Below are 25,020 nucleotides of genomic sequence, written 5' to 3' on the forward strand. Positions count from 1 at the left end.
TGCACTTCTACTTTTTGTAATATAAATTCTCACAAAAAGTGGGATTTGTTGTCTAACATTACAACTTTATTATCATAAATTTGCAATTTTTTTCTGTACAAAATTATGACTTTATTCTTGTAAAATCACAACTTTTATCTTTCAAAAATCAATATTTTTTACACAGAATGATGCATGTTTTTAATGCCCTTAATCATGTCTTATAAGTAACACTTTATAATCATGTGGCCTCTTCACTGTAGTTCTCTTGTAATAATACAACTTTTGGTAATCCTCATCAAAAAGTGTGACTTATTGTCTAACATTACAACTTTAACGTGAATTAGCGATGTTTTCTGTACAAAATTACAACTTTATTCTTGTAAAATCACAACCTTTATTTTTCAAGATTAATATTTAGTTACATATAGGATTATACATTTTCAATAACTATAATCGTATTGTAAAATTAATTTATAATCTTGTGACATTTTCACTTTATACTTCTTGTAACAATACAACTTCTCGTTATTCCTGTAAAAAGTGGGATTTGATGTAACATTACAACTTTATCGTAATATCGCATTTTTTCCGTGCAAAATTAAAACTTTTTTGTAAAATCGCAACTTTTATCTTTGAAAACCTAAGTTTTTCACTTAAAATTATACATTTTCCCACATATTTCAATGACTTTAATCAATGTCGTACAATGACTTCATAATTTTGTGACATTCCCGCGGTATTCTTCTTGAATTAATACAAATCCTTGTAATTCTTGTAAGAAGCGGAATTTGTTTAACATTGGAACTTTATTGTTGTCAAATTCAGATTTTTTTATTCTTGTAAAAATTATTGTAAACACAATATTGTGACTTTAGTCATTTAAAATTCTCACATTTTCAGACTTTCTTTTTGTATAATTAAAACTTTGATAATGTACATTTTATGTACCATTTTCTGGCATATTGTATCTCATAATATCATGACATTATTTATGTAAAAACATAATTATCTTGTAACTTTACATCCATCCATCCATCCATTTTCTACCGCTTATTCCCTTTACAACTTTTTTCTTGTACAATTACAAAAAACGATTCTAGTGAAATTACGAACATTTCTCAGGGATTTCATGACTTAAATTTCACGGTATTATTGCTTTACTAATGCACAATTTCTGTCTCTTAATACTTTTACTTTATTGTTATAATGGTCTGGCCGGCTGCTGACTGGAGCGCCATCTGTTGGCGGGGACGCCAAATTGAGCGATCTACAAATAAATTAAAACAAAAAAATCTGTAGGTAAAAATGGATGTTTAATGAAACAAAATCTGTACACTTACTAGGAAGGCATTGTTTTAAAGAACTAACGACAAAACCTCTATATTTAAAAACTTTGCGATGACCTGAACCTGACCTACTGCTGCCGGGTAGTGCAGATATGGACGTCATCAAGTAGTCGTTTTATCTAATCAGTTGATAATCTTTTATAAACTAAAGTACCATTCACACCTTTTAAGTGTTGTTAGTGACATTTGGCTTTTGATTGCACGACTATATATTTAGCATTTTCTTCCAATGACATGTGCACGACAGTACATTTGGAGGGGTTAGTTATTTTTACATTCTCTGGGTAATTATTTAAATAGCTTATATTTTAGCTTCTTTGACAGAGGTCAGTAGTAACCTGGCAGAACAGTGTGGATTATAAATGCAATATCATGCAAAATGGTAACATGTTTGACTGTTAGCTGGAGATCAAACGATAAGATTGTGATCGCCCAGTCAATACCGTAAGAACAACAAGAACAAAAAGTCTTGGTGGGATTTCCCTGAGTTCGCCTCGAGTGTTGTCATTCCACCTGTCCCTTTGTTGCGGTTTCCGGGCAAGTTAGTGCATGTGCAGGTGACACACAAAGGTGACATCATTGCATTCCTGGCGACTGACCTACTGAGACAACCTAAGTAAGCCAACCAGCAGGTGTTATGTCACTGTTTTGTTTGTTTTTGGGACGAGGTCGCCAACACATGTTAACCACTGCTCTCACAGACCTGGGATGTTTGCTCAGACAACATGTCTCCTCCGTATGCAAGACTTCAGCAACGTGGCAGAGAAATCTGACCACAAGAGGTCAGTGTTGGCCAACAAAAAATGTTTTAGTAAGAGGACACACACTATGACTGTACTGTAATGATTAATCACAGCACATTCATTGAGATTTAAACAAAGTCTGATTTTAATTACTTGAACTGAATTACACAGGATGTTTTCAGCCAAACAGAAATACAAGTTGAAATTTTGTGACCTTTTTCTTACAGAATTGTGCTGTTTTTTCTCGTGATTAGTGTATTACATGACACTTTATACTCAAAGTTATACATGTATTTACTTAATTATCACTTATCAACTAATAATGTATTTTTTCTCATCTACTGCATTTACCCTATTTAGTTATGGCTTTTCCTCATGAATGACCATGTTATTATTTTAAAAGTATTTAATTCAAAACTTAATATTACTCAAATGTATTCTCCTGAAATTACAAAAATATTCTCATAATATGATTACTTTTTTTTTTCTTATATTACAAACATATCCTAAAATTCTGGCTATTTGTGTGATATTATGATTTACTAAAATTTTATAAATGTACTCTAAATTTTAGATTTTTTAAAAATATTTTCTTAAACGTATGAATTTTTCTCATAACATTGTGGCGATATTATGGTTAACTTATGACTTTTGTTTTTCACTATTAAGAAATTGTAAAATCATGACCTCATTCTGCCCTTTCCTGTACAATGGCCTTTTTATTTTGGTAAAATTACACTATATTCTTTGGAAAATCCCAACGTTCCCTCTCGCATTTAATTACATAAAATTATTTTTTTTATTGAATTGAATTTGTTTTAATTTAAAATGTAAAAATATTAAATTAAATTTATTCTCGAAAAATGAAAAATGTTTTGCTACATTTTTAACTGTAGTTTTGTGGCATTATTTTTGTAAGTGGACATCATTATTCTTAGATTGTAAAACTATCAAATGGGGAGATTAATCCCGTAAAATTATTACTTTTCTCCCTCAAGTTACAAATGCATTTCTGGGTAAAATGGAGCCTATCCCAGCTGATCATAGGACAGAATATTACAACTATAGTCCGTAAAATAACAACCTAAACCTCTTAATTGTATGACTTATTTCTTGTAGTACTGCACCACAGTGCAAATAATCTTGCTATGCACACCAAATTATATCACACATACCTCACAAATCCAATTATCCTATCTGTAGATTGATTATTGATCACTCACGCCTCAATCCCTTTCCATCGGTCTCACTCATCGCCGTGGCAACTGATCTGTGACTGCTTCTGATTTGACCGCAAGCTCGGTAAGGCCGGCGGATGAGCAGCCGCAGCGTTAAAAGCAAACAGAGCGGCCGCTCATTAATCCGAGCGATCAGACCTGGTAAACAGGCCCTTTGCTCCTGGGGGTCAAAAGGTCAAGCTGGATATTTGCGTCCGAGCAGGCGAGATTCGGCTATTTTGAACGTGTTACATGTGCAAAGCCACAGGTGGGCTTACCAAGAGGAGTGTGAGAAAATAATCACAGAATATTTTCTACTGACTGCGCTTTTTTTGGACGAGACAGCAGGTGTGCTGAAGCCACGCCAAAGCGCTGCCTCCGCGACCCTTTCAGAGGCTGCCAGTTGCCAAGGCGACTGGCTCCATGAGCCCTCTATTCTGCCACCCCCCCCCCCCCACCTTTTCCAACAACCTCCTGAGGGTGAAAGCATGCCACACATAACGATTAGCACTAATCATCTTTGCCACGCATTATTCCGTGCCGCACTACAATTTGCTAGGGTGGATTATTTCAAATTGATGCACAAGACAAATCTGACCGTGATGCACTGCAATGAAAATTAGCATAATAATCACAATAAATGCATCCTTGACGTTTTATCATGTGTGCTATATCGCACAAATACTGCTTTAGTGGTGATCAAAGCAAACAAAAGGAAGTGATTTGCATATTTAGAGGTAGTCATCACTTGCAGGGCTGCAAGATAAATACAAGTATGGAGGTTCATTTATTACGAAAGCTTCTTCTTGACACTGAATTTATGACACTGAATTTATGGAACTGAATTGTTTGCGGCTGCCAATTTCAGTTAATCGCAATTTTTGTTTTAAAATCCCGTCTGTTGAAATACAGTGTTTTCAAATTCACTGTATAAAAATTCAGCGCAGAAATGTATGAGTTGCTTCAAACCTCAAGAGTTACTTCCGGTAAATTAAGACCAAAGCAGTGACTTTTACTTTCTTAAAAATGACTGGCAACAAATCGAGCATCTTTTTCTGGTGTTATTGTAGGCTTAAAGTACGTCCACGCTGCAGACATGCTGCCTCCGCTCCAGACAACCCTGTGCGCCATGCTTACATCGTCGCAACATCCGGTTTCGGCAGCGCTGTTGCAGTAATCAGTCTTTTTTTTGGTGGCTGAATTATATATATATACATACATACATATATACATATATATACACACACACATACACATATATATATATATATATATATATATATATATATATATATATATATATATATATATATATATATATATACACATATATACACACACACACATACACACACACACATACACGTACACACATATATATATATATATATATATATATATATATATATATATATATATATATATATATATATATATACACATTAGGGCTGCAAAAACTAATCGATTAAATCGATTAAAATCGATTATTAAAATAGTTGATTAATTTAGTCATCGATTCGTTGGATCTATGCTATGCGCAGAGGTTACTTTTTTTTTATTTTTTATAAACCTTTATTTATAAACTGCAACATTTACAAACAGCTGAGAAACAATAATCCAAATGAGTATGGTGTCAGTTTGCTGGGTTTTTTTTCAATAAAATACCGCAAAGGATAGAAATGTAGTTTGTCTCTTTTATCCGATTATTAATCGATTAATCGAAGTAATAATCGACAGATTAATCGATTATCAAATTAGTTGTTAGTTGCAGCCCTTATATATATGTGTATATATATATATATATATATATATATATATATATATATATACACACACACATATACACATATATATATATATGTATATATACACACACACACATATGATGGTGTTTATGTTCACGATGATGTTCACTGTCCCCATCATCGTGAACACTTCGTGTTGGTGGAGAATGAGGAAGTGTTGTTGTGCGTCTGGTAAGGAAGCACGGAGACGGGCTTGTGTGCACGGGAGGGAATACATGTTGAAATAAGATTGGCAGTAGAAGTTAAAAAGAGCGTCAGACTTTGACTTCTCCTGGAGGTTACATTACATTATGTTACTTTTGTTTACTTTGTTTTCACGTAAAAAAACAAAACCATCCATCCATCCATCTTCTTCCGCTTATCCGAGGTCGGGTCGCGGGGGCAGCAGCCTAAGCAGGGAAGCCCAGACTTCCCTCTCCCCAGCCACTTCGTCCAGCTCCTCCCGGGGGATCCCGAGGCGTTCCCAGGCCAGCCGGGAGACATAGTCTTCCCAACGTGTCCTGGGTCTTCCCCGTGGCCTCCTACCGGTCGGACGTGCCCTAAACACCTCCCGAGGGAGGCGATCAGGTGGCATCCTGACCAGATGCCCGAACCACCTCATCTGGCTCCTCTCGATGTGGAGGAGCAGCGGCTTTACTTTGAGCTCCCCCCGGATGACAGAGCTTCTCACCCTATCTCTAAAGGAGAGCCCCGCCACCCGGCGGAGGAAACTCATTTCGGCCGCTTGTACCCGTGATCCTGTCCTTTCGGTCATAACCCAAAGCTCATGACCATAGGTGAGGATGGGAACGTAGATCGACCGGTAAATTGAGAGCTTTGCCTTCCGGCTCAGCTCCTTCTTCACCACAACGGATCGATACAGCGTCCGCATTACTTAAGATGCTGCACCGATCCGCCTGTCGATCTCACGATTCACTCGTGAACAAGACTCCGAGGTACTTGAACTCCTCCACATTGTTTTTTTAGATTTGGAGTCTTTTATTTTGCCGTGGCGTCCACCACGACCAATTATGTTAAGTGGAAACCCTGGTATTGCATTTTGAAGCAAAAAATATTTCTGCACTGAATTTTTTTACACTGAATTTTTAAAACGCACATTTTGCTAACAAATGTTTATTCAATTAAATTGTCAGCATAGTTTGTGTAAAATAAAATAAAAAGTTCACAAAATTCAAAGAAACTCAGTTACATAAATTCGGTGTCCAAAAAACTTTTGGAATAAGGACACCAATTAATTTCCATAAAAAGGGGCAACGAGTTGAAGTTTGTGTGGGGATTGTGATTAAAAACAGTATCACACACAAACGTGTTAAATGACAACAAATACATGTGAAAATACCTCAGGTGTGATGTAAGTGCTGAGCCACCTTGGGGAGAAAGACACAGGTGTTACTTCCTTCCTAGAGTGGTGTCTGAGTTCGCACACTTACACTTTTAAGTGCGTAAGTGCACGACGCACTTACGCACTTAAACATTGCTAAAGAGAATGTTAGCTGGGAAACCGACCCCGTTGTCCGCTAGGGATGCTAATTACGCTCATGTGCGGCCCGAGTTGCTGCGGTAAAAGGTAACAATGGCAGCGAAATTAAACATATTTCCATTTTAAACGGAATACAAGAATAAAGCAGTCCGCGGCGGCCCCGCGTACGCAACGAGAATAGCGGAACGCACCCAGGAGCGAGCTAGCTTGGAGCGGAGTTAGCAGCGGCTAGCTTAGCCAGCTAGCTCCGCGTCCTCCGCCCCCCCTCTTCCAGCCCTCCAGGCCGACTCACCGATGTGATTGTCCTCGATGTGGACGATGAGCTCGGCGAGGGACTCGAATTGGAGCCCGCAGCCCCCGAACCTGCAGGAGTTGGAGAAGAAGGACGCGGCGGCGATGCCCGTCATGTTGGCCGTCGTTCACCGGGGCCAGGGGTTGCGGGAATGAGGGAGGGAGGCAGGCAGGCAGGAGGCTTCGGGTCCGGGGGAGGGAGCGGGGCAGAGTGTGCAGCAGACACCGGGGCAGGCAGACAGGACAGCGGCGGACGCAGCTGGGAGGCAAGCGAGGCGGTGGGGGTGGACTGGGGAGGGGGCTGCCTGGTGTCAGTGACGTCATGACCTGCTTACCTGTCTGCGTATGTCATCATTCATAACTAATATTATCATCATATAGAGGAAGATGGTAAAAAGTAGAAAAACCCCAAAACGATCATCTTTAGTGGAGGAATATACAGTAGGTTGTTTTACACACACACACACACACACATACATACATACATACATATATATATACAGTGTATATATATATATATATATATATATATATATATATATATATATATATATATATATATATATATATATATATATTCTTTTCTCCGGGTACAAGCGGCCGAAATGAGTTTCCTCCGCCGGGTGGCGGGGCTCTCCCTTAGAGATAGGGTGAGAAGCTCTGCCATCCGGGGGGAGCTCAAAGTAAAGCCGCTGCTCCTCCACATCGAGAGGAGCCAGATGAGGTGGTTCGGGCATCTGGTCAGGATGCCACCCGAACGCCTCCCTAGGGAGGTGTTTAGGGCACGTCCCACCGGTAGGAGGCCGCGGGGAAGACCCAGGACACGTTGGGAAGACTATGTCTCCCGGCTGGCCTGGGAACGCCTTGGGGTCCCACAGGAAGAGCTGGACGAAGTGGCTGGGGAGAGAGAAGTCTGGGCTTCCCTGCTTAAGCTGCTGCCCCCGCGACCCGACCTCGGATAAGCGGAAGAAGATGGATGGATGGATGGATATATATATATATATATATATATATATATATATATATATACCTTCGTATTGTGAGGCAGACGCACTAACCCATCTTCCACCGTGCTGCCCATATATATATATATATATATATATATATATACACACACACATATGCAGGGGCGCCGCTAGGGATTTTGGGCCCCATGAGAAGAATCTTTACAGGGCCCCCAACACAGTGTCATTATTTTTTCTGTATTATAATTTCATCATCATTAGGGGCCTCTCTGGGCCCCCCTCCATCATGGGCCCCTAGAATCCGTCTCCTTTACCCCCCCTTTTCGGCGCCCCTGCACATATGGGCAGCACAGTGGAAGAGGGGTTAGTGCGTCTGCCTCACAATACGAAGGTCCTGAGTAGTCGTGAATTCAATCCCGGCCTCGGGATCTTTCTGTGTGGAGTTTGCATGTTCTCCCCGTGACTGCGTGGGCTCCCTCCTGGTACTCCGGCTTCCTCCCACCTCCAAAGACATGCACCTGGGGATAGGTTGATTGGCATCACTAAATTGTGAGTGTGAATGTTGTCTGTCTATCTGTGTTGGCCCTGTGATGTGGTGGCGACTTGTCCAGGGGTGTACCCCGCCTTCCGCCCGATTGTAGCTGAGATAGGCTCCAGCGCCCCCCGCGACTCCGAAGGGAATAAGCGGTAGAAAATGGATGGATGGATGGATGGATATATATATATTATACACATTATATATATATATATATATATATATATATATATATATATATATACACATTATATATATATATATATGTATATATATATATATATATATATATATATATATATATATATATAGCTTCATGTTGACCTGGGAAGGCAACTTAAGTTCCCGGCCAATATCGCTACCACGTCACTCCGCCCAGACATGGTGTTAACATCGGAGTCAACCAAGCAAGTGGTGCTACTGGAGCTGACTGTCCCCTGGGAGGAGCGAATTGACGAAGCCAATGAGCGAAAGAGGGCCAAATATGCTGAGCTCACTGTAGAGTGTCGGAGTAACGGCTGGAGAGCCCGCTGTGAACCAGTCGAAATTGGGTGCAGGGGTTTTGCTGGTCACTCACTACAGCGTGTGTTCAGAATCCTTGGCATTAGAGGACTGCAGTCGAGAAAAGCCACCAAGAACATCCTAGAGGCCGCAGAAAAGGCCTCCTGGTGGCTGTGGATCCGTAGGGGGATCCGTGGTGCGCTACTTGGACACTGATCACCCCCGGCTGGGTCACCCGGGCGAGGGTGTCTGATGATTAAAGACCTGAAACACCCTATGATCCCGGGTTTATCACTGATGACGTGTCCAAGCATCACCGTGAGGTGTAATCAAGTTATATATATATATATATATATACACATAAATACATTTATACACACACACATATATACATATACACACATATATACAGTACATATACACATCCACACACATATATATATATACGTATATACATACATACATATGCATATATACATTATATCTATTAAAGTTTTAATCTATTGGTATTGTCTCTGATTTTATTTTAACATTGTTTGTATAAATATGTTTGCTCAACCTTGTTAATGTTGGTAATATTGTAATACAAATATATACATGAATATATATACTTATATACATAAATATATATACATACATGTATACATATACATACATACATAAATATATATATACATGTATACATATATATACACATATATATACTAATATATACATAACTATATATGTATACATATACACATTAATATATATATACATATACACATACTGTATATATAGATATACATATATACATGCATATATATACATATATATATATATACCTACATTATATATACATATATATGTATACACATACACACATATATATATATATACACACACACATTATATATATATATATATATATATATATATACATACAGTTAGTATATAGATATACACACACACACACACACACATACATACATACATACATACATACATACATACATACATACATACATACATACATACATACATACATATATATATATATATATATATAAATATATATATATATATATATATATATATATATATATATATGAAATAACATATTTGTATATTTTCAATATGTATTGTGACTGCGTGGGTTCCCTCCGGGTACTCCGGCTTCCTCCCACCTCCAAAGACATACACCTGGGGATAGGTTGATTGGCAACACTAAATTGGCCCTAGTGTGTGAATGTTGTCCGTCTATCTGTGTTGGCCCTGCGATTAGGTGGCGACTTGTCCAGGGTGTACCCCGCCTTCTGCCTGAATGCAGCTGAGATAGGCTCCAGCACCCAAGCGGTCGAAAATGGATGGATTGTGTGTTCCATTGTTCAATGAAAAAATAAAACAAATTATCTTCATTTAATGATATTGAAAAAATGCACAAAGCCGCTTATTTTATAACCTAATTCATAAAAATAAAAAAACATTAGCTCTTTTTGTATCCAATAATACAACAACAAAAAATGTTTTTAAATCAATGTCTCACTTATTTTTGTGTGTAATTGGGGTTATTTCTTGCACTAAACCTGCAGAAAATAGTTCTTCTCAGGTTTCTCTATGTTTACATTTTGCACACTCTTCTTCAGTCAACTATGCTTTTTTTTGTTGTTGCAGTTTTAACTTGTGCCCCTATTCTAAAGAACACCTCTTTTTATATATTCATTTTTTTAACGCCTTAAAAAACGTTTCTCTTCAACCATAATGTTGTATATTGTATCAAATATTAAAAATATTAAATGTCTCACTTATTTTTGTTTGTAATTAAGGTAATTTTAGATGCACCATGTCAGTTTTCTTCAAACTTGAAATTGTTATTTTTCATTGGATTATGAGGAAAATTATGTAAACCTCAGGTGTCAAACTCAAGGTCCGGGGGCCAAATGTGGCCCATGAAAGCCTAGGAAAAATGTGTCATTTTCAACTTTAATATTTGATCCGGCAATAATTATTAAATCATCGAGCATTCTAAACATTTTTTGTTGAACTATGAATACTTGAATGTCACCTTTGCTTTGGATTTCACAGCAATTATTGATCGATTTGTACCTAAAATATATACAGTGTTCAAATAGGTAGCCTATTGTGTAATATCATCCTGAGGCGATTGTACATTAATGTTCATGCATATACACCCAATAAAAACGAGTTTGCAGTAAATCATTGATTGTTACGTACTCGGCTCCACTTCACACGTAAAAACACTATGATGATTTTCCTCTTTTGTTGAACACTCATGATAAAGGATAATTGCACTTTTCCCGGAATTTTGCCCATCGTTCCCAATCCTTATGAGACAAGAACACACGTATTTACCTTTTCTGTGTATTCTAAATAGTGAAAAACTGCTAGTGCGAGGCAGCTAACATTGCAGGCAATGGTAGTCATCTATTCCGCCTAAAAACTACTCTAAAAACATCCAAAAACTGCCATCAATGCTCGGTTTACCAAGTTATAGCGAGCTAACACAGAGGAACTACTTTTCTGGCATTGTGACATCACCTTGCTCGCACTACTCCTCTGAGCACTAGCTAGTAGCTAGTTTGAGCTGCTAATAACAAAAAATAAAGAAATAAAAATAAGGATTCTGAGCAGCTTCTGCTGTAGTGACTTTGTAAAAGTTCATGCAAGTCGGCAAATTGGTCGTCTTCAAAAAATTCAACTTGACGCTATTTGAAACTCAACAAATGGAACGCGGCATAAAACCTGACAACGTCGCTCACAAGCATTATTTATCTGACGAGGAAAGATTATTCTAAATTTAGCTGCTCATGGAGAGGACAAGTGCTGAAAGATACAACCATCCTATCAGTCGGCATTCAAGTGAGGGTGGACATTGCAAGTTGTATGTTTTTATTTGAAACGTTTATCAAGAGTGTGCTACAAGGCTCTCACGAAATCTTTCATTAGTGTCAGCAAACACAGAAAGTGCTCTTTATGTTGTTGACGGGAAAAGCGTTCCAAGCAAAAAGTGACGTTCATGCTTAAAATGACCAAAATACTGGGAATATTTCATGTTATTATGAATTTGCCTGTTACTACTTACAGTATGACGGTGTTGGAGGTTTTTTAGAGCAGTGGTCCCCAACCACCGGGCCGCACAAGAAATTAAAAATAATAAATAAATAATGATTTGTTTTTTGTTTTTTTATTAAATCAACATAAAAAACACAGGATACACTTACAATTAGTGCACCAACCCAAAAAACACTCATTCGCACAAAAGGGTTGTTTCTTTCTGTTATTAATATTTCTGGTTCCTACATTATATATCAATATAGATCAATACAGTCTGCAGGTGTACAGTCCGTAAGCACACATGATTGTATTTTTTTATGACAAAAAAATAAATAAAAATACCATACCCCCCTGCTCCCCCCGGTCCGTGGGACAGATTTTCAAGCGTTGACCGGTCCGCAGTTACAAAAAGGTTGGGGACCACTGTTTTAGAGGGCTTTATAGGCGGAATAGATCGTATTCCCATTTCCTGCCCCTTACTAGCAGTTTTTCACTCTTAAGAATGCACAGAAAAGGGAAATACATGTTCTTGTCTCACATCAGGGTTGTGGATGATGCAAAGTAAAAAAAAAAAAAAAGTATTGTTTTATTTCAAGTACATAAAGGTGCACATTTCATAATACTGTATGATCAACATACAAAGAATCTAAAACAACTACGGCACGTCATCTACGGCTACATTTCAAAATAATCAACGTGATTGCTCCTCTCGCGAGTGATTGATGACAGCTGCCGCCTTCCAAAAGACTGGAAATAGCTCAGGCACATTTTGTATTTTTTACTGAATAAATTCTGCTGTGTTTTTATTGTTTATTTATTGACAATATTTACCACTGGGTCCTGATTTGTAGTTATTCATTAAACGCAAACCTTCCTTATTTTTGGGATTCATCATTCATTGACTCCCATAAAAAATATAAGCTCGTACGTCTTTGTGTGTGTGCGTGTATCAATATTTAAATGGAAGTTCCATCGCGCACAGGCAACAACACAACTCCATCTATAAAGTTTACTCATTAATGCGACCCTATAATGGTTCAGCTGAGAGAACTTTGGATGTGTTTATGGTTTTGTGAGTGTGCGTGTGCGTGTGTGCGTGTGTGTGTGTGTGTGTGTGTGCAGGGCTCCCAGAGAGAGGAGAATGTTCTTAAATCACTGATGGTGGTTGACCAGTGTCGGGTCTGTTAATCGACCATTAAAGCGGGCCGCCATAAACCAGCGACTTGGGCAAACTCAGCGGTGACGCGGCAGGAGCTCACTTTCGTTTTTTTCCCCCTCGCTGATCTATAAATAAAAGGTATGGTGCAGCAAACACATGCTAGCATTACATCACATGTCATTGCATTCTTTCATTGACTTAGACCACAGCTTGTTACTGTTCCTTTGTTGTATACATTTTCAGCGTGCTTGTAACTCATCCATCTATCGCAGGGCTGGAAAGTCAAAGCATTTGACATGTTTTTATTCTGTAACAAAATGCTAAAAACATAATTGATTTATATGTGAAGATACACCTTTGTGTCAACTTTGTATTATAGGTGGTATTATGACTACGTTTACGCTGCAGGCCAAATCAATGATTTTTTTCCAGCTGACTGTTAGTAAAATATGATCTTCATCAGACTCCAGTGTAAACGCACACAGGCCCCAATGTGGCCCCAAAGATTCTGTAAATGAACTAGGAAGTTGCGACTACTACAAAGTAAAATAAAAACCGCCACACTTGAAAAATGTGTGTTTTTATGTGAAAATAAATTAAATTAATATAATGCATGAATGGGTGTATTGAGTGTAGGGTTGTCCCGATAACAATATTTTGGTATTGGTACCAAGACCACTGAACTTTCCTCCAGAAGATCTTATCTTTGTCCATGTGGTGTCAGATTAAACAAAAATTGAGCTGGTTGGCCACAATACCCAGCAATATCGTTGGAGGAGAAAAGGTGAGGCCTTTAATCCCAGGAACACCATGTCTACTGTCAAGCATGGTGGTGGTAGTATTATGCTCTGGGCCTGTTTTGCTGCCAATGGTGCTTTACAGAGAGTAAATGGGACAATGAAAAAGGAGGATTACCTCCAAATTCTTCAGGACAAGCTAAAATCATCAGCCTGGAGGTTGGGTCTTGAGCGCAGTTGGGTGTTCCAACAGGACAATGACCCCAAACACACGTCAAAAGTGGTAAAGGATTGGCTAAATCAGGCTAGAATGAAGGTTTTAGAATGGCCTTCCCAAAGTCCTGACTTAAACGTGTGGACAATGCTGAAGAAACAAGTCCATGTCAGAAAACCAACACATTTCGCTGAACTGCACCAATTTTGTCAAGAGTGGTCAAAAATTCGACCAGAAGCTTGTGGATGGCTACCAAAAGCGCCTTATTGCAGTGAAACTTGCCAAGGGACATGTAAGCAAATATTAACATTGCTGTATGTATACTTTTGACCCAGCACATTTGCTCACATTTTCAGTACACCCAAAATAAATTCATAAAAGAACCAAACTTCATGAATGTTTTTTGTGACCAACAAGTATGTGCTCCAATCACTCTATCACAAAATAATAAGAGTTGTAGAAATTATTGGAAACTCAAGACAGCCATGACATTATGTTCTTTACAACTTTTCGGGATGGTGTCTTGCTGGCCCCACTATGGACTGGACTCTTACTATTATGTTGGATCCACTATGGACTGGACTCTCACCATATTATGTCAGACCCACTCGGGGGGGGGGGGGGGGGGTTTCTCATAGTCATTCACATCGACGTCCCACTGGGGTGAGTTTTTCCTTGCCCTTATGTGGGCTCTGTACCGAGGATGTCGTTGTGGCTTGTGCAGCTCTTTGAGACACTTGTGATTTAGGGCTGTATAAATAAACATTGAACTTTTGACCACGACTGTATATATCATACTTTCCAACACTCCCGGATTTTCCGGGAGACTCCCGAAATTCAGCGCTTCTCCCGAAAACCTCCCGGGACAAATTTTCTCCCGAAAATCTCCCGAAATTCAGGCGGACCTGAGTGACGTGTCGACAGCCTGTTTTCACGTCCGCTTTCCCACAATATAAACAGCGCGCCTGCCCAATCACGTTATAACTGTAGAATGATCGAGGGCGAGTTCTTAGTTTCTTATGTGGGTTTATTGTTAGGCAGTTTCATTAACGTCCTCCCAGCGCGACAACAACACACAACAACAGCAGTCACGTTTTCTTTTCCCTTTAAAGCAGTTTGTCTGCCGTATACAGCAATGTTGTGACACTCTTAAACAGGACAATACTGCCATCTACTGTACATGCATATGTGACAATAACATCTACGGCTTTTAGAGAGTGCAGTGCACAACTGCGCACACAGCAAGGAGACGAAGCAGAATGCATCATCAGAGAGGGTGTTCAGCATGGTTAGAAAAATAGTGATAGAGAATAGAACAAGGATGGACAATTCAACCCTTAACTCAACAATGAGTAGATGAGTGTTATGTGTGTGTATATGTGTAAATAAATGAACACTGAAATTCAAGTATTTATCTTATATATATATATATATATATACATATATATACATATATATATATATATATATATATATATATATATATATATATATATATATATGTCAAGACGAGGACTATGGTGTGTTTGTTTTGCCGAGATGCAAGTAAAGCTGGACTGGTCATGGCGTGAAGGTGAATACATATTTATTTATAACACTCAAAGGAACAAAAAGCGCGCTCAAGACGGATGTACAAACTTGACTAACGAAACAAAAAGACTTGCACGTGGGCAAAAAACTGTGAACAATTAAACAAAAACACTAACTGTGGCATTAATAAACAAAAAAAACTTACTTGGCATGGACTATGAAGTGCGCAGAGGTAAAAGTGTGACAGGGGTATGAATCCGGGATTTCGCCAGAACGACAAACTGAAAACAATGAACTTAAATACTACCGACATGATTAACGAAAACAGGTGCGTGACTCAAAACGTGAAACGGGTGCGTGACGTGACAGGTGAAAACTAATGGGTTGCTATGGTGACAAAACAAAACAAAAGTGCACAAAAAGTCCAAAAACAAAACCGAACATGACTAAAACAAAACATGATCACACAGACATGACAATATATATATATATATATATATATATATATATATATATATATATATATATATATATAGCTAGAATTCACTGAAAGTCAAGTATTTCTTATATATATATATATATATATATATATATATATATATGAAATACTTGTCTTGGTGAATTCTAGCTGTAAATATACTCCTCCCCTCTTAACCACGCCCCAACCACGCCCCCCCACCACCTCCCGAAATCGGAGGTCTCAAGGTTGGCAAGTATGGTATATATACATATACAGACATATACATATATGAATACATACAGACTATACATATATATTATATTAGACATTAGTGATTAGTAATACCTGTGATGTGATAAACAGATTAGTCACACTTTTAAATTTGAATTAATCTTGATTATCCACAGGCTTTCATATAATCTAAACGAGTGTCATATAGGCACATTTAGAGACTGTTCTTGATACTTGATACTTGCTCCAAACTTGTAAACAGTTTCATCTCAAGACCCATCTGGATGTCTTTTGAAGTGAAAGTTGCCAGCGAGCACAACAGTCGGCGTGTCCTCACTCATCTTCGCTCATGATTGATGAGATCATTGTTGTGATCAATGACATGAGTTAACTGGTTCTGTCTGGACAGCCCTACTTTAAACCGAACGGAAGTGAGCAAACCTTCTGATTTTCAAAGTGTGTCTCACAATATCTCTCGATCCAACAATAAACAAGGTGGCCACAAGAGAGTTTTTTGTACCTTTGACCAGAGAGAGCTTTGTATCTCCAGCTCCTTGCAGCAAAAGAATTCTGCTGCCCGGGCACTAGAGGCTCAGTGCTAACAGACACACATGATGTCATGGAGGTAACTGCAACCCATGTGGTTGTCTGAGCCAAGCAGAGACTTCCTGGTTGCCGTCATACGCTGGTGAATGTGACCGCCTACTCCTCCTCCTCCTCCTCCAGCTACGTGTTACTGTGCCCTGGCACGCACACGTGCTGCAAAACATCCCCTTTCTGGGCTGGAAACAGAGCTCTGATTCACATCCACAACATGACATCATCACAACTTCCTGTTTGGGCTTGTCGCCGCGGCTACGCTCATTTGCATACGCCGCTCCATTGGCGGGCGATGAAGTCATCCCGGGCCGTGTCCCGTTTCACACTCACATCACAACACAGTCCTCCTCCTGGAGTCTGTTCCAGCCTGGCCCCAGCACAGGAAAGGCTGAGCGAACACGGCAGACATGTTGCTTGGCTCCGTGGAAATGTGAATGAAGGCATTCCACGAGGTCACACCAAGTAGTGACTTGGAGTCTGAGAAATTCTATTTAAGCAACAACATCAAGCAATAATGTTGTTTGGTAACAGTAGAAAAAACACTCAAACATAAATAGGCGATGTAGAGCAGGAGGTCCAAACTTTTTACACTGAGGGCCACACACTGAAACATCAAAGCAAGCAGGGGCCATTTTATTACTTTTTTGTTTTCAAAACCAATATATATATATATATGTCTATATATATATATATATATATATATGTGTGTGTGTGTGTGCTTTTTACTGTGGACCAGCTCTATACTCTCGGCAGGGTCCTTGAGGGTGCATGGGAGTTTGCTCAACCAGTCTACATGTATTTTGTGGACTTGGAGAAGGCATTCGACCGTGTCCCTCGGGAAGTCCTGTGGGGAGTGCTCAGAGAGTACGGGGTATCGGACTGTCTAATTGTGGCAGTCCGCTCCCTGTATGATCAGTGCCAGAGCTTGGTCCGCATTGCCGGTTGTAAGTCGGACACGTTTCCAGTGAGGGTTGGACTCCGCCAAGGCTGCCCTTTGTCACCGATTCTGTTCATAACTTTTATGGACAGAATTTCTAGGCGCAGTCAAGGCGTTGAGGGGATCTGGTTTGGTGGCTGCAGGATTAGGTCTCTGCTTTTTGCAGATGATGTGGTCCTGATGGCTTCATCTGGCCAGGATCTTCAGCTCTCACTGGATCGGTTCGCAGCTGAGTGTGAAGCGACTGGGATGAGAATCAGCACCTCCAAGTCCGAGTCCATGGTTCTCGCCCGGAAAAGGGTGGAGTGCCATCTCCGGGTTGGGGAGGAGATCTTGCCCCAAGTGGAGGAGTTCAAGTACCTCGGAGTCTTGTTTACGAGTGAGGGAAGAGTGGATCGTGAGATCGACAGGCGGATCGGTGCGGCGTCTTCAGTAATGCGGACGCTGTATCGATCCGTTGTGGTGAAGAAGGAGCTGAGCCGGAAGGCAAAGCTCTCAATTTACCTGTCGATCTACGTTCCCATCCTCACCTATGGTCATGAGCTTTGGGTTATGACCGAAAGGACAAGATCACGGGTACAAGCGGCCGAAATGAGTTTCCTCCGCCGGGTGGCGGGGCTCTCCCTTAGAGATAGGGTGAGAAGCTCTGTCATCCGGGAGGAGCTCAAAGTAAAGCCGCTGCTCCTCCACATCGAGAGGAGCCAGATGAGGTGGTTCGGACATCTGGTCAGGATGCCACCCGAACGCCTCCCTAGGGAGGTGTTTAGGGCACGTCCGACCGGTAGGAGGCCGCGGGGAAGACCCAGGACACGTTGGGAAGACTATGTCTACCGGCTGGCCTGGGAACGCCTCGGGGTCCCACAGGAAGAGCTGGACGAAGTGGCTGGGGAGAGGGAAGTCTGGGCTTCCCTGCTTAGGCTGCTGCCCCCGCGACCCGACCTCGGATAAGCGGAAGAAGATGGATGGATGGATGGTGTGCTTTTAAACCTTAAGGGCTCCCCTCAAGTTTAGTCCCGAGCACCCTAAAGGACTTCAGTCATAAAAATAAAAAAAGGAAAAAAAAGTCATATATTATTTAATTTTTTTATTCAACGCTTAAATCTCCAGATCAACTTCAGGTCTATCTGTCGAAATATTTGTATTTTTATGTTTTTTGCCTTTTTTTTGCAATATTTTCTCCCAAAAATGTTCAAAGTGGAATATTAGATGTGAAGTAATTGGAGCTTTAAATATGTCAATGATTCATAACAGCAATGATTTTCATTTATTGTCATTTTTTTAAGCAATGACAGTTTAAAAATAAATAAATAAAAGTGTAAAAAATAAGTAATATATTATTTTATTAAAATTTTCAACACTTAAGTCTCTAGATCAACTTCATAGCTATCCGTCGATTATAGGTTTTTATTATTTCTTCATGGTTTTTTTTGGTTTGGTTTATGTCCTTTAGACCTGATCTTGAATGGGATTGTGCTGAAAATTTTAATTTCCCCTCGGGGATTAATAAAATATTTTTGATTCGGATTCTGATTCTGATTTATGTAAAATAAAAATGTGTTTTTATATGGCAAACACACAATATATAAATATATATATATATATATATATATATATATGTGTGTGTGTGTGTGTGTGTGTGTGTTTTAACCTTAAGGGCTCCCCTCAAGTTTAGTCCCGAGCACCCTAAAGGGCTTCAGTCATAAACATTTTTAAAAATATAAGTCATATATTATTTCATTTTTTTTTATTCAACGCTTAAATCTCCAGATCAACTTCAGGTCTATCTGTCGAAATATTTGTATTTTTATGTTTTTTGCCTTTTTTTGTCAAAACACTGTTTTTTACGGCAAAAATACAAAATGTGCAATATTTTCTCCCAAAAATGTTCAAATTGGAATATTTGATGTGAAGTAATTGGAGCTTTAAATATGTCAATGATTCATAACAGCAATGATTTTAATTAATTGTTATTTTTTAAAGCAATGACAGTTAAACATTTTTTTATTTTTTAAATCCACTAAAAATTGTTGGGGATCCAAAAGGGTCCCACTCATAAAAGTGTAAAAAATAAGTAATATATTATTTTATTTAAATTTTCAACACTTAAGTCTCTAGATCAACTTCATATCTATACGTCGATTATACGTTTTTATTATTTCTTCATGGGTTTTTTTGGTTTGGTTTATGCCCTTTATGTAAAATAAAAATGTTTTTGTAAATGGCAAACACGCAAAATATACAAGATTTTTCCAAAAAAAGCATTTCAAAGTAGAATTATTAACGAGACATAATTGGAGCCTTGAATAGGTCAATCCTTCTTGGTGTTGCGTTTGGACAAGTTGATTCATTATTATTTTTTGAACAATGACAAGCTTTTAGAAAAAAAAGTTTTGTGTTATTATAGTAAAAAATTCAACTTGTTTCCAATACATTTCAACTGTCTGCTCTTATGTTTTTGTATTTAATAGTATTTGTAGAACGTGCCGTGGGTCGTTAAAAATGTAGCTGCAGCTTGCAAATGGCCCCCGGGCCACACGTTGGACACAGGTGATGGAGACATTGACAGGGAGCATTGAAAATCATGTTTAGGGGTTGAATAGCTGACAAAAGGAGATGGAAATCTCACATTAACATAATGCAACAAAGTGGTAAGAAGCATACCATATAAGCATGTAACAACATTGTCGCCAAAATGATATATAACACGGTATTAATAAATCAAAAATACTTATGTAGTACGTGATCGCCATTGCAGATTCATGACTTTTAATGATGATCACGAACAACATTGTCTTCCTACACAGTGTGGAGACGCTCGCCCCTGCATTTCTTAGTATCTTAAGTATCATAATCACTGGAGGCCGGGCCTAAACTAATACACACTGAGGGCAAGCCAGGAGCAGGCATGCTAATATCTAAACTACACTAGCTTAAAACAACACCAAGAAACAAAATTGACCCTTAGCAAATCCAAAAATGATCTTGTAGCATTCACTACTTAGTTGAGTAGAAGACTCCTTGTGCTAAATTGGAAGGCAACAGTGCCTCCTTGCTACACCCTCTGGAATAAATATGTTGTGTATGTTCTCAAACATTCGTAATTCACTTACACCTCTAACTTTACCTGAGGGTCCTTGAATGCACCACAGTTACAGGCAATGAGATGCAAAAGTGAAACTTGTACATAACTTTGTCCTATGCTGCCACAGGTAGAATTATTATATGTTTAATTTTCAGCTATATATTTATCGCCGCTATCCAGGTGAAAAAACATTTTGTATTTTTTGTTAAGGGTTGTTGTATGAACAGTAGTCTCAGACATTCTTAATTTAATCACGCCTCTAACTTTACCCGAGGGTCCTTGAATGCACTACAGTTATAGGCAATGAGATGCAAAGGTGAAATGTGTACATAACTCTGTCCAATGACATATTTATTCTTACATTTTGTCTATATACATTTTCCCGCTAACCACGTGCAACTATTTCGTATTTTGCGAAGGGGTCTTTGACATTCTTAAAAGGGGCCCTTTGCAGCATTTACACAGATGCCTAGAGGGCGCTAACTTTCCAAAGCATTACACACAATATATCCCGCCCACTTACAGCTTCTGGAACGTAATGACGCAACTACGTACGTACGCAACACCGGCACGCACATTAGCTTTAGGCATACTTGCCAACCCTCCCGATTTTCCCGGGAGACTCCCAAAAATCTCCCGGGGCAACCATTCTCCCGAATTTCTCCCGATTTCCACCCGGATAACAATATTGGGGGCGTGCCTTAAAGCCACTGCCTTTAGCGTCCTCTACAACCTGTCGTCACGTCCGCTTTTCCTCCATACAAACAGCGTGCCGGCCCAGTCACACAAGATATGCGACTTTTACACACACATAAGTGAATGCAAGTCATATTTGATCAACAGCCATACAGGTCACACTGAGGGTGGCCGTATAAACAACTTTAACACTGTTACAAATATGCGCCACACTGTGAACCCACACCAAACAAGAATGACAAACACATTTCGGGGGAACATCCGCACCCTAACACAACAGAACACATACCCAGAACCCCTTGCAGCACTAACTCTTCCGGGACGCTACAATATACACCCCCGCTACCACCAAACCACGCCCCACCCTCCCATCTCCCTAATTTGGAGGTTTTGACTCTAATAACACAACAATTTTTTTTCTAAAAAGCTTGTCATTGTTCAAAAAATAATAATGAATCAAAATCAATGTTGCTATGAATGATTGACCTATTCAAGGCTCCAATTACGTCCCGTTAATAATTCTACTTTGAAATGCTTTTTTGGGGAAAATCTTGCATATTTTCTGTGTTTGCCATATACAAACACATTTTCATTTTACATAAAAGGCATAAACCAAACCAAAAAAAAAACCATGAAGAAATAATAAAAACGTATAATCGACGTATAGATATGAAGTTGATTTGGAGACTTAAGTGTTGAAAGTTTCAATAAAATAATATATTTCTTATTTTTTACACTTTTATGAGGGGATATTTTGGATCCCCAAGAATTTTTGTGGATTTAAAAAAAAATGGTTTAACTGTGATTGCTTAAAAAATGACAAAAAATTAAAATCATTGCTGTTATGAATGATTCCCGAGCGCGGCCACCGCTGCTGCTCACTGCTCCCCTCACCTCCCAGAGGGTGGAACAAGAGGATGGGTCAAATGCAGAGAGTAATTTCACCACACCTAGTGTGTGTGTGACTATCAGTGGTACTTTAACTTTATTTTAAAACACACATTTTTTCAATGAAATTGTCAGCAAAATTGTATGTAATAAAAACAAAACTTAAAAAATTTCAGTTGCATACATTCGGTGTCAAAACAAAATGTGGTAATAGATTTACCTCCATACAAACAGCCCCGCGCCTTTAATCGGATTCAAGCAAGGTTATTATTGAGCATTATCAGCTATATTAATTCCATACTAACATTCATGACGTCTTTTTATATATAAATGGCTTCAGCACACAGAGGACCCCAAAAGGGACAAGCTGTAAAAAATGGATGGATGGACAACATTTTCAAACTTTTCAACTGCATTGCACTACACTGCATTTCCTCATCACTGTTTCCACACGACATGAGGAGCTGTTGGATTTTGACGCCGACAAACTTTCGCCACGTCCCGCCACGCTCGCCGCAGACTCCCCGAAGCGGGTTCGGTTCCGTGCCCCGTCTCCCCGTTCCCCCCCTCCGTGAGCGTGCAGTTCGACCTCCGGTGTCTTCACTTCCCCTCCAACCAGCTGGTGCGACTCTAAGCCCCGCCCCCCTCCGTCATCCCCCCCTCCACCCGCCCTCCTCTCTCTCCGTACAATGATTTAGAAGTTCAGGAATCCCGCATGACGTCACGGGGGATGATGTAATGCATCTGTAAATAGAACGTATTGTAATCTCGCGCCAGTCCAACGTGGTTCTCCGCGCCGCTTGTCCGTCTGAAGGTAGGCTATGCGCTCCGTGCTCTCACTCGCAAACTCGCCAACTTATACGCGCTTTCCTTGCACTTGTCCGCTTGTTTTGTCACTTTGTTGGGGGGGACATTTTGAAAGTTTCTCTGCTGTCCCGCAGGAGTCTCTCCGCCGGCCGGTGGTCTATTTGAGGGGCGTGCGCGTGTATGACAGCACGGACGCGCTTCGCCGTTACTTCTTTTTTTTTTGGCTTTTATGGAACTTTATGGAGCGGAAACACACCGGATTCCACCCCGGAGAAACTTGAGGATTTGATTCATCTGCCTATTTTTGATTTGAATGAACTCCAAACGCGATGTTGACATCCGGCAACAACAGGAAGTTAGTATGCATTATTTTTATGTAAACCATTCTTATTGTGCATGCCTCTTTGTCATCCTACTCCCACTTCTGTATTAATATATTATACAAACACACAAAAGCACAGCTGCCGTGTTTATTCCAAATGAGAATCTGGTGCAAAACGGTTGTTGGATTTATGTATTTGAAAAAGGTGACGTCACCCTGCATCGATCAGTCTGACAGAAGGTTCTGCTGGAAATGTGCTGACTCTGCTGCTTTTCCAAGTGCTGCTGGACGAGGCCAGAGTGGCACAAACTGTACACTGAGTCATATCTATCTATCTGCGTTAAAATAAAAAATAAAAATCACAGTACCGTATTTTTCGGACTATAAATCGCAGTTTTTTTTTCATAGTTTAGCCAGGGGTGCGACTTATACTCAGGAGCGACTTATGTGTGAAATTATTAACATATTACCGTAAAATATCAAATAATATTATTTAGCTCATTCACGTAAGAGACTAGACGTCATTGGCGTATTTAGGCCTATTTTAGGGGGGCTCAAGCCCCCCTAAAATATTCTTAAGCCCCCCTAAATAATTTGGTGGGGTTTTTTTTGTTTGTTTTTTTACAAATAAATGCCGACATATTCATTATAAAGTGGCCCAAATATGAGTTTAAATAAATAATCATATAACCTGTTATTATTCACTCAGTTTCCCCTCACTTAGTAGCGTAAGATAGAGAGCCCCTTTAGTGCGTTGGTATCCAATCCATTCCACTTGTTCATATAGAAAATGCCCACATCACTCAAATTCCAGTCCGCATTTTCTCTGCGACCTTGCTTGCGGTCCTGCAAGTGTATGAAGCACATTATCTTCCTTTACAATGAGTTAAGCTGCACAAAACCTTGTGTGTGCAATTGTAAATAATTTATTTTTTAAGTTTTGTGTTTCTTGTAGAATCTATACAAAGTAATATACATTAGCTTATTGTTAAAATAATGAAAACATCATTAAATATATTTGTTAATTACATTAATAGCTGTTTTTATTATTATAGGATGGCTTGTTAAACATTTCATAGGATTTTCAGAGGGAGGAAAAACCAAGACATTTAATATAAAATGTAAAATGAATAAATACATATAAAGAAAAAGAAAAAAAATGGCTAAAAGCCATCGTCCCGGGGAGCATTTCATTTCGTCCCGTGCATTTAAAAAAAATAATAATAATAACAATGAATAATTTCTAAGTCTTTGTTAGCCGTTTGTGAACTTTTGTGCTCGTGCGTAACATTCGCTCGCATCCTGTGCATCTCCTGGGGGCAAAGCCCCCCCTGTCCTTAAAAGCTAGTGACGCCCCTGCTAGACGTATAAGATTTCATGGGATTTAGCGATTAGGAGTGACAGATTGTTTGGTAAACGTATAGCATGTTCTATATGT

The 25,020-nt window shown here is 39.2% G+C and overlaps 2 protein-coding genes across 6 annotated transcripts in view; one reads left to right on the forward strand and one right to left on the reverse strand.

Moving 5' to 3' along the window:
* LOC133620856 (juxtaposed with another zinc finger protein 1) overlaps window positions 1-25,020 on the reverse strand; it is a 115,231-nt gene that overhangs the window by 22,032 nt on the left and 68,179 nt on the right. Inside the window, exon 1 of one of the 2 annotated variants that reach the window (XM_061982467.2) lies at window positions 6,866-7,102. The exons of the other annotated variant lie outside the window; for it this stretch is intronic. Coding sequence (XP_061838451.1) covers window positions 6,866-6,980 — 115 coding nt within the window. The 5' untranslated portion in view covers window positions 6,981-7,102. Of the gene's footprint in view, window positions 1-6,865; window positions 7,103-25,020 lie in introns of those variants that run through there. 2 annotated transcript variants of the gene reach the window in all.
* Window positions 23,186-25,020, forward strand: part of LOC133620854 (cyclic AMP-responsive element-binding protein 5-like) — a 40,067-nt gene continuing 38,232 nt past the window's right edge. For 2 of the 4 annotated variants that reach the window (XM_061982462.2, XM_061982464.2), the window contains exon 1: window positions 23,219-23,615. In XM_061982462.2, coding sequence (XP_061838446.1) covers window positions 23,590-23,615 — 26 coding nt within the window. In that variant the 5' untranslated portion in view covers window positions 23,219-23,589. Of the gene's footprint in view, window positions 23,616-25,020 lie in introns of all 4 variants that reach the window. The other 2 variants (XM_061982463.2, XM_061982465.2) reach the window with 2 other exon arrangements.

The sequence above is a fragment of the Nerophis lumbriciformis genome, linkage group LG21, assembly GCF_033978685.3.
Source record: "Nerophis lumbriciformis linkage group LG21, RoL_Nlum_v2.1, whole genome shotgun sequence".
Taxonomy (NCBI): Eukaryota; Metazoa; Chordata; class Actinopteri; order Syngnathiformes; family Syngnathidae; genus Nerophis; species Nerophis lumbriciformis.